General features: G+C 41.7%; 1 protein-coding gene across 1 annotated transcript in view; it reads right to left on the minus strand.

The window, feature by feature from the left end:
• The window catches only part of PCNX2 (pecanex 2), a 311,645-nt gene extending 298,559 nt beyond the window's left edge, over positions 1–13,086 (minus strand). Inside the window, exon 1 of the mRNA XM_069572620.1 lies at positions 12,867–13,086. Within this exon, the coding sequence (XP_069428721.1) occupies positions 12,867–13,019 (153 nt within the window). The 5' untranslated portion in view covers positions 13,020–13,086. The remainder of the gene's footprint in view (positions 1–12,866) is intronic.
• Positions 13,087–13,337: the final 251 nt, after the last annotated feature.

Consider the following 13,337-nt stretch of genomic DNA (forward strand, 5'->3'; position numbering starts at 1 on the left):
TGTGAATTCCTATATGAGTTAGATTTCATTAATGAGAAGAGTGATTTGATTATCCACTGTGTATGAAGCAGCTCTCCAGGAACCACGGGGGAATTCAAATCGCATCCTCATCCTCAAGATTCCTCCAAACTTGGGGGGAGGATAGGTCTCCCTTGACTCCACGTCTCTCTCTCTATATTGCACTACACTATTTCTCACTCTCTGCTGAAAGCATGGTCTTTCCCACCTGTCTTCACTTCTTCATCTCCCATTGCTTCTTAAACCCATAGCAATCAGACTGCTACTCCGCAGTACTCCACTGAAAATGTTCTTGTCAACATCTCTAAAAACAACAATTTAATCCAATTTTCTAAGCAGCACTCAACACAGTTGCTTACGTTTTGCAATGTTCTCGTTCTACTTCTAAGAGGTCACACTCCTAGCTTTCCCCTGTGTCACTCACACCTCCTCTTTGCTTTACATCTGAGTCTACAGCTCCTGGGGCCTCTTCTCTCTCCCTACATGTTCTCATTCAGTCCCTTGGCATCAATATAATCTCTATAATTGATGATTTTCTCATCCATATCTCTAGCTTAGATTGCTTTTCTAAGCTCCCCACAGCTATATCCAACTACCTAGTCAATAATTTCTCTACTTTGATATTTAAAAGGAAAGTCCGAGCTAACACGTCTAAAATGAGGTGTTTGGTTTCACATCCTTTCTCAGCACTGTCTTGTCCTACCTATCATTTCCCATCTCAGTCAATGGTACCCGGTATACCCATTGCTCAAACCAATTAACTGGGCATCCCCCTTGATTTCTACCTTTATACTTGTTTCTCCACCCCAAAAGTGAATGCATCACTAAATCTTATCAAACTAGACCACATTTATCCATCTATACTGCCAACATTCTCTCTGGGCTAGACTAGTGAAAACAGCCTCCAAACCTCCCACAGCTATCTTGTTCTTTCCCGAATCTAATTTTCACTCAGGAGCCAGAGACATTTTTTGATAAAGTAAAATGGCATATCTTTTTCATGTGTTTTTTAACTTGTTCTATACCTCTCGAAATTATTAAATCAACAAGGATGGAGGAAAAAAATTAGAATTAATCACAGATGAGCTTAATCGTATATCAAGTTGATAGTATAACCATAAAAACAAATCAAAAAATAAAAATAAAGAATTAATCCCATACAAATATTGAATTACAACGTTGTAAACCTGAAACTAATGTGACATTATATGTCAATTATATCTCAATAAAATTGTTTAAAGAATTAATCCAAGTAACTTTAGAAAACAGTACTCTCACAGCACATTATCGATGTGTTCTTAAAGTAATAACAACAATAGTAATAATAATAAAAATCACAAAACACTCATGAACTTAACAAAAAGATTTTGTTTTGGTAGAGGTATGCTGCTGCTGCTGCTGCTAAGTCACTTCAGTCGTGTCCGACTCTGCAACCCCACAGACGGCAGCCCACCAGGCTCCTCGTCCGTGGGATCCTCCAGGCAAGAACACTGGAGTGGGTTTCCATTTCCTTCTCCAATGCATGGAAGTGAAAAATGAAAGTGAAGTTGCTCAGTTGTGTCCGTCTCTTTGCGACCCCATGGACTGCAGCCTACCAGGCTCCTCCGTCCATGGGATTTTCCAGGCCAGAGTACTGGAGTGGGGTTATAGGAGTGTATATATATGTATAATGGTGTATTACTCACCCAGAAGAAGAAAGAAATTCTGGCATCTGCAATAACATAGACGAACTTAAGAGTATACTGTGTTTAGCGAAGCAAGTCAAAGAAATACAAATACTGTATTATGTCACCTATATGTGGAATCTAAAAAATAAACCAGATGAATGGATAGAGCAAAACAAAACAAACTCACAGACAGACAGGACAAACTAGTAGCTGCCAGCGAGGAGAGGGCAAGAGGAAGGGCAACATAGGGGTATGGAACTGAGAGGCACAAGCTACTGTACATAAAACAGATAAGCAACAAGGACATATTATACAGCACAGGGAATTACAGCCATTATTTTGTAGTAACTTCTAATGGAAGATAATCTGTAAAAATACTGAATCACTATGCTATATACCTGAAACTAAAATAAAATTATAAATCAGCTATACTTATTGTTTTTAAAATCTAGTTTAAAGAAATAAAATATTTAATTAAAAAATAATGATGGTAAGAATAACTTATATCCATTGAATAAAAAAGAAATTACGAGACCACACTAATAAGCATGACAATATTATAGGGCAGAGGGAAAAAGAAAGCCTTTCTTCACAGAAGAATACCTAACCAATAAATAGAAAATCACCATTTTGCAGCCATCATTAAGATAATTATCTTAGCCAAGCATCATTAATTTATGGTACAATAATGAATGAAAATTTTGAGGGGTGACATGCGGGGGCTTCCCTGGTAACTCAGGAGGTAAAGAATCCGCCTACAATGCAGGAGACCTGGATTCAATTCTTGGGTTGGGAAGATCCCCTGGAGAAGGGAATGGCAACCCACTCCAGCATTCTTGCCTGGAGAATCCCATGGACAGAGGAGCCTGGCGGGCTACTTGTCGGACACGACTGAGTGACTTTCACTCTGACTTTATAATAACATGTACAATCTCTAGGTTTCCTCTCCCAGATTACTTGTTAAATACAAGGGGAAACCAGGTGGGTACCTTTACAACAAAGAAATCTGACCAACACCGTCTTTACCAATGACCAAACTTAACAGCACTAACAATGGGGGAGAAGACATTGGGTGGCCCTGATATGATCAGGACGAGACACATCACTTAGTACTCATTCCAAAAAATGCATAATCACACATCTAATCACAAGGATGCAATAAAAAAGGATCAAAATTGTGAGACCTTCTGCAAAACGCCTTTCACTGGCATAAAAGCAAAAATGAAGAAAAAAGACTTGAAGAACATGTTCTAGAACAAAGGACAGAGACAGCACAACTAGAAACACTGTGGAATCCTTGACTGAAACTCAAATCCAGAAAAACAAAACCAAAATCCCGGCAAGGCAGGACACTATTGGCATAACTATGAAATTTGCGTGAGAACTATATATCTGACAAGGCATTATATCAATGGTTATGAGTGCAACAATTATATAAGAGAATGTTTTTTTCCTTAAGAGATACCTGACGAAGTTTCTAGAGGGAAGTGTCTTGATGTCTGTAATTTATTCTCAAATGATTCAGCAGATTTTAAACTGTATAACCATGAGAGTGATGAAGTTAACGTGGCAGAACACTGAGAACCGGTGATTCAAAATGAAGGGCATATAGTATTCACATTCATTGTGCTATACCTGTAACTCTTCCGTAGATGAGGGATTTTTCAAAAACAAAAATCAGGGGATAGAAAACAATATCCTACCTCAAAGTTGACTGAAAAATAACTCATCACTGTATCTCACCATGCTGAGGAACAATCTCATGGTCTACTATCTTGGTTTGACTAGCTCTTAATCACTCAACAGACTCCAGATTAGAAATTCTTTCCTTTGCAAAGCCCTTCTAAACACCAAAACCAGAAAGAGGCCTTCCATCTTTACTGTAAAGCGTCTTGTACTTCCCTTGAAATAAGTTATCATTGTGTTATTTATATCTGTTTATCTTTACCTGTTAACAAGGAGAGATACCAACATATCATTAGCCTGTTGTTTCCCCAATATCCAGCTGAACACTTGGCACTTCGATGTAGTAGGCATAGGTCCAACAAATAGGTCCAGTTCTTTTGGGGACACACAGTAGGACTGTACTTTCCACTGCCCTTGGAGTACAGGAAAGTCCTGATGAAAAAAAGCCTGAGTGCAATGGGCATGTAGCCTGGAAATCTACATGCCTGTGATAAGCAGGACCCCCTCCTAACCATGCTCTCCATTCCCAACTAACCATGCTGGACATACAATACAAATTTTTTTTAAATGGTAAAACCAGGGAGATTTTGAGGTTGTTACATCAGCACTTATCAGCATATCCTGACTGTTATATACATGCTCAAATACTGAAAGAAACAATTGAATTAGACAGTGTTAAATAACATCTGAAAAACTTAAAATAATCTTCACAGTTTAAGTCTCTCAGTCATGTCTGACTCTTTGCGACCCCATGGACGTGCCAGGCTCCTCTGTCCACGGAATACTCCAACCAAGAATCCTGGAGTGGGTAGCCATTTCCTCCAACCAAGAATCCGGGAGTGGGTAGCCATTTCCTTCTCCAGGGGATCATCCCAAACCAGGAATCACACCAGGTCTCCTGCACCGTTGTCAGATTCTTTACCATCTGAGCCATCAGCCGAAGCTCTAGTCTTCGTAGGGGACAGGTCAAATAAATCACTCTTTACTCACACAGTGGCATACCATGCTGACATTAAAAATAATGAAGTAGCTCTTCATGGAATGCTGTCAAAAATAAAGTGGAAAAGGTAAAGTGGAAGGTAGTACAGATAAATGGCTGCACACCAAATAGTTGTGTGGAAGTGCTGACTAAAGAGCCAAGGTAGGATAGATATCAGATTCCAGGACAGCTTCCGGAACAAAGCACATCCAGAAACTTTCTAAATAGGTGATGACAATGAGCAAGATGACCCTAAAATCCCTTACCCAAAGTGAGGATGTAATGGAGTCCAGAATGAGAGGACTCATGAAGATTGTCGGAGGGCCCTATTGGTATTCAGTGAGCCCTGTGTATCTCTCCCGCACAACCAGGAGAAAGGCTTTGGTGGGACCACTCAGAGTCTTATTATGGTCCTGACAATTAGGGCAGGAAGTATGATGCCTGATTTTTCCCAGAAGAACTAAAAGATGAGAGACTGGCTGGCTAGTTGCTCTGATGGAGGGATGAAGGAGAAGTTGATATGTTGGGGTTTGGTTGCCCTCCCAGTCTGTTCATGGAGAGAATATGTGAGTATTTGCATAGACTGTGTGTGCAAATGACTTCAGGGTTTGCTTTAGAAGTTCAGAGGGGCCGTGGACCAAAAGAAATCTGGGGTGGACTGCCACGTGCCAAAGAACTGTGGAAGGAGTAAGCAACCAGGCAGAACAGAGATACAGCAACCCTCCTCAAGGAAACTGTGGGTAGGAGAAACCTGGCAAGGAGAACAGGAGCTCTACAGGACATATGGAAGGACCTCACTGGAGAGAGTCAGCTGCAAATGCGAGCCATGTCTCAAAAGCTGACAGCCAGATTACCACTGCACTGGTTAACAAAGAACTTTCCTACTCTTCGATGCCAAAGGCATTAGAACATCAGCCAATGTGTGAGAAAGAAAAGTAAAAAAAGACCAGGCCACCCTCACATCACTGAAGCCTGGCATCACCATATGGAATTGGACCAGCTGAAATCCCAATCAAATCTGTGTTTTGTTACTTAAAGCAACTATAAGGCCTTGTATTATCTGTGACCTGAAGTCACAGGCCTTGTACATTTTTATCTAAGAGTAGAGAAAGAACTCTCTACAGAGCAAATTAAAAGGAGAGTGGATGACAAAGAAGGCTGCTTTGGGATTAAACCTCAGAATCCCAAAGTCAAACTCAGTCACATGTGACCAAATGTCACTTGGAAGAACACACAAGAGACAGTATATGGTAGCTGCCTCTCAAAAAACGTACTGGAGACAAGTGTGGGAGGGAAGGCAACTTTCCCTACACAGTCCTTTGCACATACTCAGTGGTTGGATCTCTTCATGCCAAAGTGCAAAAAAATAGATCCCCTGTTGGAAAATATTCTGCACAGTGGCATGAAGAGATCCAGACACTAAGCATGTGCAAAGGACTATGGAGGAAAAGTTAACTTGTGAAATTACCTGGATTAGAGGTGGTATGGCTGAGTAGGTACCAACTCCAGCTGCTGGGCTCTAATTCTGGTTAGGTCACAACTAGCCATGTATTGTGAAACTTCTTAACCAACCTCTCCATGCCAGTTTCATCAACTGTAAAGTGGGAATAATGACAATGGCTCTCTGGTTTACTGAGAGGAGGAAATGTTTTAGTTCACGCAGAGCTCTTCCAACAGTGCCAGTCTATATGTGCTCAAGAGCGCTGGCTGTTACTATTACCTATAATAACAGTAATGTTAAAGGTAAGAAATCCATCAGAAAAAAAGGAAAAATTTTGACTATCATTAAGAATTAGTCCATTTTTTGGTACAGATACATCTATTTGCAGGTCAGGAATAGAGACATCAAGGCTGTATACTGTCACCCTGCTTATTTAACTTATGTGCAGAGTACATCATGAGAAACGCTGGGCTGGAGGAAGCACAAGGTGGAATCAAGATTGCCGGGAGAAATATCAATAACCTCAGATATGCAGATGACACCATCTTTATAGCAGAAAGTGAAGAAGAACTAAAGAGCTTCTTGATGAAAGTGAAAGAGGACAGTGAAAAAGTTGGCTTAAAGCTCAACATTCAGAAAACTAAGAACATGGCATCCGGTCCCATCACTTCATAGCAAATAGATGGGGAAATAGTGGAAACAGTGGCTGACTTTATTTTTCTGGGCTCCAAAATCACTGCAGATGGTGATTGCAGCCATGAAATTAAAAGATACTTACTCCTTAGAAGGAAAGTTATGATCAACCTAGACAGCATATTAAAAAGCAGAGACATTACTTTGTCCCACAAAGGTCCATCTAGTCAAGGCTATGGTTTTTCCAGTGGTCATGTATGGATGTGAGAGTTGGACTATAAAGAAAGTTGAGCACAGAAGAATTGATGCTTTTGAACTGTGGTGTTGGAGATTCTTGAGAGTCCCTTGGACTGCAGGGAGATCCAACCAGTCCATTGTGAAGGAGATCAGCCCTGGGTGTTCATTGGAAGGACTGATGTTGAAGCTTTGGCCACCTGATGCGGAGAGCTGACTCATTTGAAAAGACCCTGATGCTGGGAAAGATTGAAGGCAGGAGGAGAAAGAGACACCAGAGGATGAGATGGCTGGATGGCATCACTGACTCAATGGACATGGGTTTGAGCGGACTGCAGGAGTTGGTGATGGACAGGGAGGCCTGGCATGCTGCGGTTCATGGGGTCGCAAAGAGTCAGACACGACTGGGCAACTGAATTGAAATGAACTGAATAGAGACACAGATGTAGAGATGGAGGGTGGGAGAAGAGGAGGCTAGGACAATTGGGAGAGTAGGACTGACACATATATACTACCATGTGTAAAGCAGAGAGCTAGTGGGAACCTGCTGTACTGTACACAGAGCTCAGCTTGGTGCTCTGTGACGACCTAGAGGGGTGGGATGAGGGGTTGGCAGGGAGCTCAAGAGGGGGGGCTATGTGTGTACATATATCACTGTTGTACAGCAGAAACCAACACAACATTGTAAAGCAATTATATTCCAATAAGAAATTAAATTAAATTAAAATTTTAAAAAAGAACTAGTTCATTTTTTTTTCTTCTGTAGGATGTAGAAAAGAGATTTAGAGTAGAAAAAAAAATGACAAGAAAGTTGGTTTAACTGTAAAAGGAATAATCTGAGATACCAACTGGTTAAAATCAGAAAACAATAAAAAAAAAAATAAAAAATAAAAAAAAAAGAAAACAATAATCTCCTGATACATATCACCTTCCATGCAAAAGAAATCACCCCAAGGGTATTAAGTAAAGTATTAAACATTACAATTGGAAAAATAACAATATGTCTACAGAGAGTGGCATCCAAATAGAACTAGTCACTAATTGGGAGAAAGGGAAGTGCAGGTGGGGTTGGGGACATAATAAATTTTACCACCAGAAAATTAGTCGTGATCTTGCAATATTTGAAAGAAAGAAAAGTGAGGAACAATACTCTTTTGGAAAGTGCTGCAGAGGCCGACATCCTAGAACACGGCAGGTGCTTTTTTTTTAATCACAGACACAAAAACACAAGTGGCTGGCAGACGTTCATGTGTCTAAATGGCAGAAGATGAGGGAGAGCAGAAGGAAGTTTGGAGAAGGCGGCAAGGTCACCCAAGAAAGGCCATATTAACTTGAAAAGATTGAAGACAGCCCTAGGATGCCCAACAGAGAGGGACATCTCTGGCAAAAGTGCTTGCGCCAGGAAAGCAAAGTCCCCAGGGAGCCAAGCTCTTTGCACACACAGTCCAAACAATGATCTGGAGTGGCAACATTTTTTAAGACAACTGCAAGGGATGGCATTCGGCCCGAGTCTAGAAGGCTTGGGTCTGCACTTCTTTGGAAGCCCAAGGCCCAGAGAAGATTGCCTTCAAGCATCCCTCAACTTCAAACTGATTTTGTTTCAGGCAGCTGAGGGGAGGAAGAAAGAAGTTCAGACACGCAAGTGGATTATGGGAAAGTGTAAAGCATCAAGCATCTCAATGGGAGTATAAATAAAGTCACCAGAAGTAGAAGCACGAGAAAACAGCTTCTACAAATCAAAGAAGACCAAGTATGAACCATGTGATTCAACAGCAGAAAAAGCCTTTCTCATGAAGAAGCTGAATATGAGCGCTAGGACTGACCAGGGTGAGAGGTACCCTCTGAGACCAGCAGTGTACCAAGCAGTCCAACAACGTACCAACAATCAAGTGGACCGGTCAGGCCTGTCGTGTCAGGGTGAGCAGGCTGCATACTGTACAAAGGCCGCTAGCTGACAGGGTTAAATGGTGACTGAAGTGCAGCCCCCGGGTCCAGAGCCAGGAAAGGGTGTCTTTTTGGACAGACCGCGTTTCCGTAATTCACATAAAGGCATCTTCTGTGTTAGAAGCAGGAGCAACAGGGGGTAGCCAAAGAAATACAGAACCTAAGGAAAAATAGTTATGTACCCAAATTGGGGGTGGTCACAGACCGTGATAGAAGGGTTACCATCTGGGTGTGACAATGACGACCACTGTACACGGACTACCCACTGTATGTCTGGGGCGACACGGCCCCTGACAATATCCACTTTATGATCATTACAGCAGTTAGAAACGAAGTGGTGTTTATCCAAGCAAGCAGTCTTCAAGTTTAAATTAAAAAGCAGACCTGGAAAGAGAGTGCCTGCGTGCTAAGTCAGCTCAGCGTGTCCAACTCTGTGCGACCCCGTGGACTGTAGCCCGCCAGCTTCCTCTGACCGTGGGAGTCTCCAGGCAAGAGTACTTGCAGGTAGCGGGTAGCCATGCCCTCCTCCAGGGGCTCTTCCCAACCCAGAGATCAAACCCACGTCTTATGTCTCCTGCATTGGCAGGCGGCTTTGGTACCACTAGTGCCACCGGGCAAGCCAAGTACGTCTGGCTAAAAGACAAAAAAAAACTGAGGGAAAATAAAGCCACAACCATAAAATAAAGAATAAAAATATATAATGCCTTATATGAGGTCTTGAAGAATGTAAAGTTTCCACCCCACTTTTTCCTGTATTCCGGTTGACCTTACCACCTCCCAGATGCTCAGAACTTCACTTGAGGACGGGTCACTGCTTCAGGGAGTTCAAATTCTCTCCTGTATATCAGTATATCAAGTCAGGTAACACAGTGCTATGACAAGGCCAAAGACTTGGAGAGAACAGGACCTCAGCTAAAATTCTGAATTTTACTACCAATTATCTAGATGGCCCTGGGCAAGTAACCTGTGCCCTCTGGATCTCAGTGGCTTAATCTAAAAATAAAAAAAAAAAAATCCTCATTTTACAGATGAGAAAACTGAGGCCCAGAGACGTGAAGAGACTTGCACAAAATCACACAATTGATAAGCAATAGGGCAAGGACATCTTTTGACACTAGTTTGGTGCTGCCAGAACTTATTGTGGGTCAGAATCATGCCCAGGGTGTTCCCATTTTAAAGCTCTACATGAATCTTCAAAGAATAAATATAAGAACACATGTAATAAATGAGAAACCAAACATCTCTGACGACAAATGGATCTTTCGGCTTGCCCAAACTAAAATTACGCTGATAATAAATCAAAGTAAAGCTCTTTTCAAACGCTCTAAAATGACCTTTGTTTTTAGGTATGTATTTTGAGCATTTCTTGAAAATATATAGTTTATGAATGCTAATAAATAGCCTATTTTCCACCTAGACCTAAATAAATGCTAGGGCTTAGAGATCAGTTTGCTTTGATAAATAATAACAAAAACTGTATTTACCTATTCAAAGTCCCCATTAAATTAAAGGGTGGATTCTTCTTACAGAGCAACTGTCTTGACTAAGCTTGTTTAAACAAATTGTGAGAAGTCCAGAAACGTTCAGTTTCGCTTAAATAACAGAACTTTATATGTCCCTGCTGTCAGCAAGCAGCCAGGGATCTTTCTGGACTAAGCTCTCATAAATGGAACAAACAGAGAAGGATAGTGACAATCTCAGGCGGCACTGAAGTGCAGAAAAATATATTTAGGCATCAAAACCCAGAGAACAGAATCCTCCACTGGGGAAAAAGGATCTTTCATTTCTAAATTAATTTTCAGAAGACCAGAGCAAGAAAAGGACTACCTGCACTTTTTTCAATAAGATAGGCTATCATTCTTATTAGAAAACAGCAATATAGTGAATGCACTCACATTAAATGATTCTGTAATGATTAAAAGCACAATGCACAAAGATATAAAAATTTCAGTATAACTGGTTTGATCCAGAAAACCCGATACAAAAGTATTTAAGGTATCACTTTTTTGATTTCTAAACTCTTGAAATTTAGCCAAAACTTACTTTGAAATATCATTAAAGAGAAATTTAGCTAAGGACAGTTTCTTATTCACAAATATAAAGTAGAAATCAAGCTACTCAATGAAGCATAATTCGGTAGAAATTAAGGGTTCTGATCATACGCATACATCAAATCTTAAAAGGAGTTATGCAAAAAGGAGCCCATATTCATTTAAAAAAATCTGCAGGAATTATATTAAACATTAATTTGGTTGTTGCTGAGAAGTGGGATTAGAAGTGAAGTATGTATTGCTTTCATTATCAGGAAATGCTCAGAATGTGCTGTGAGAAAGACAACCTAATACTGACTGGAACAGAAGGACAGGAAGGTTGATTTTATTTCCACCAGTTTATTATGTATGAGATCACTGTTAACCAAAAACAGGGCACTCTGCTAGGTACAACAAGGAAAACCAAGATGAATTGACAAAATCAAAACCCATGTCCTCAAAAAGCTCACAATCCATGAGTAGAGCTAAAAAACATGTTCCAACAACTAAGTACAGAATTCAGAATATCCCACAGTACTGACAGTGAATAGAGAATGGTATTAGGGCAGGAGAGAAAAGAAATTAAAAAGAAAAGGAAAGAAATTAGGTAAGTGGAAACAAGGATACCTAGACAGAAATGGCCATTCCACTGGGTTTTGAAGAATGGACAGATTTTGGCAAGTGAATGATGTGGGCAAAAAACAGTACTGAGAAGTAGTTTGATTCATTCATTCAATCAACTGTTAACTAATTCATTCAGTCCTCTATTCATTAATTCATTCAATCCTCCTATGAACCCTGCAAGGCTGCTGCTATTGGGTACACAAACCAGGAAGCGCAAGCTCACACAACCAGTGAGCAGAAGAACCAGAACTGCACCCAAGTCTGGCTCATTTCTCCCCTGTGCTACCCCTCTAGGCAAAGAGAAAACATGGGGAACTCTATGCCATGAAAACATGAAGGATAAGGTCACACACGAAAAGGAAACAAATTTATTGAAGGGTCTCCAAGGATCAGCCATTTTATTAAGTGTTTTTTACATGAAATTTTATTTATTCTTCCCATGAAATGGTCATTATCACATCTATTTTAAGGGTGACAAAGTATGATTTAGATTAAGGCCAAGAACAGGTCAAACAACTAATAAGTAGCCAAACAGAAATTTACACCAGGTCTGCATCCAATCCCAGGTCAAAAGCCAGAAGAATGGATAGCTTTACATGTTGATATAGGCCCCAAAATAACACTGTTTTAGTATTTTTCTCATTTTAAGGATAAAAGTTTTTTAATCAGGTAAAGTAAAAGTAACTTGCTCACAGAACTGGTAAGGAGTGAACCCAGAATTTAATGTAGGCAGCCTGACTTCAGAGCCAGAATTCTGATCCCATGGATAAACTACCACAAAGAGTAAATAGGAAAGAAATCACAGACAACCTCTAATGGCAAAATGGGACTCTGTCAGCCATGCAAACTCATTGAAGATTTTTGCTGTGGAGAACATGATCAAGTTATGTTTAGAAATTAAGTCCTTCAATAGGCATATCAAAATTCAATTCCAAACACATCACACATGACCTAGAGCACCTAACTCGTAGAGCTTTTCAAAGAGGGTTAAACACTGTTTCAATTGAGTTTGTTTACCTATGAAGGTCATCTATGCAGTTATTCAGCAAGCACTCAACTGTGTAACCTCACTAAAGGGTCAAATAAATTACATTAGATTTCTTCATCATTACTTTTTTCTACAGATTTCTTTAGAGTGGTGTGGAAACTGCAAATGGAGTAACTGATCATTGAACCTGCCTTCCCAAAGCAAAATAGGAAAGGGAAGAAAAGGGTAACAGATTAACAAAAGAAATAGCTTTGCCTTTAACATTTCATTTGCCTTCTGGCTATCATGCACAGCATCTTATGCTAAATATTGTCCTAAGCTACCCAGCCAAGGGGCCTGGGGCTGTTCACATATAATATCGGTTCTACACTGCACAGTGACAAGCAGAGTCTGACTCATCGGAACAGCTAGCATCAATTCTTAATGACTCCCAGAGCCCCCAAAGTCCTTTCTACTTCTGCCGGGGGAGTCCCTCCCTGATCCTTTCCCTGTACTTTCTCTGTACCAAATTCCTGAAGACTTTCTCCATTCCAGCTCTTAGGAATCACTGCCAATCCTTTCCATCCTGAAGGCAGATTCGCAGGCTTCCCCAGGGCCTGACTGGCCCCCAACCCCCACTCACCAGGTGCAGAGCCAGGGGCAGAAGGAGCAGGGACAGCCACAGGTAGAGGTGGCAGCTGTTGGTGAACTTGCTCTGATCGGGGTCGTGGTACCAGCCCCCGGTGAGCGCGGCCCACACGCCCTGCCGGAGCAGCTGCAGCACCTGGGACCCCATGCCTGCGCGCCGGGGCCAGCACGCGCCGCGCTGCCCGCTGCCCGGCGCCCGCCACCCGGACGCCCTCAGCTCTAACACGCGGGCCTTCGGGCGGCGTCACCGCCACCTTCCCCGCCCCCGCCCCCTCCAGCTCCTTCCGCCCCACGACCAAAACTCCAGCTGCCTTTCTGCCCGGACCCGCGAATCGCGGCGCCGGAGCCGGCTGCTGCCACCGGGCAGGTGGGCGCCATGTCCGAGGGAGGAAGGATTTTCCCATGGTGCTCAGAGGCGGCTGCTCTGAGGATGCTCCAAAGGCTCCTCCCAGCGCCCACCCAGAGT

This window comes from Ovis canadensis, chromosome 25, assembly GCF_042477335.2.
Source record: "Ovis canadensis isolate MfBH-ARS-UI-01 breed Bighorn chromosome 25, ARS-UI_OviCan_v2, whole genome shotgun sequence".
Classification (NCBI taxonomy): Eukaryota; Metazoa; Chordata; class Mammalia; order Artiodactyla; family Bovidae; genus Ovis; species Ovis canadensis.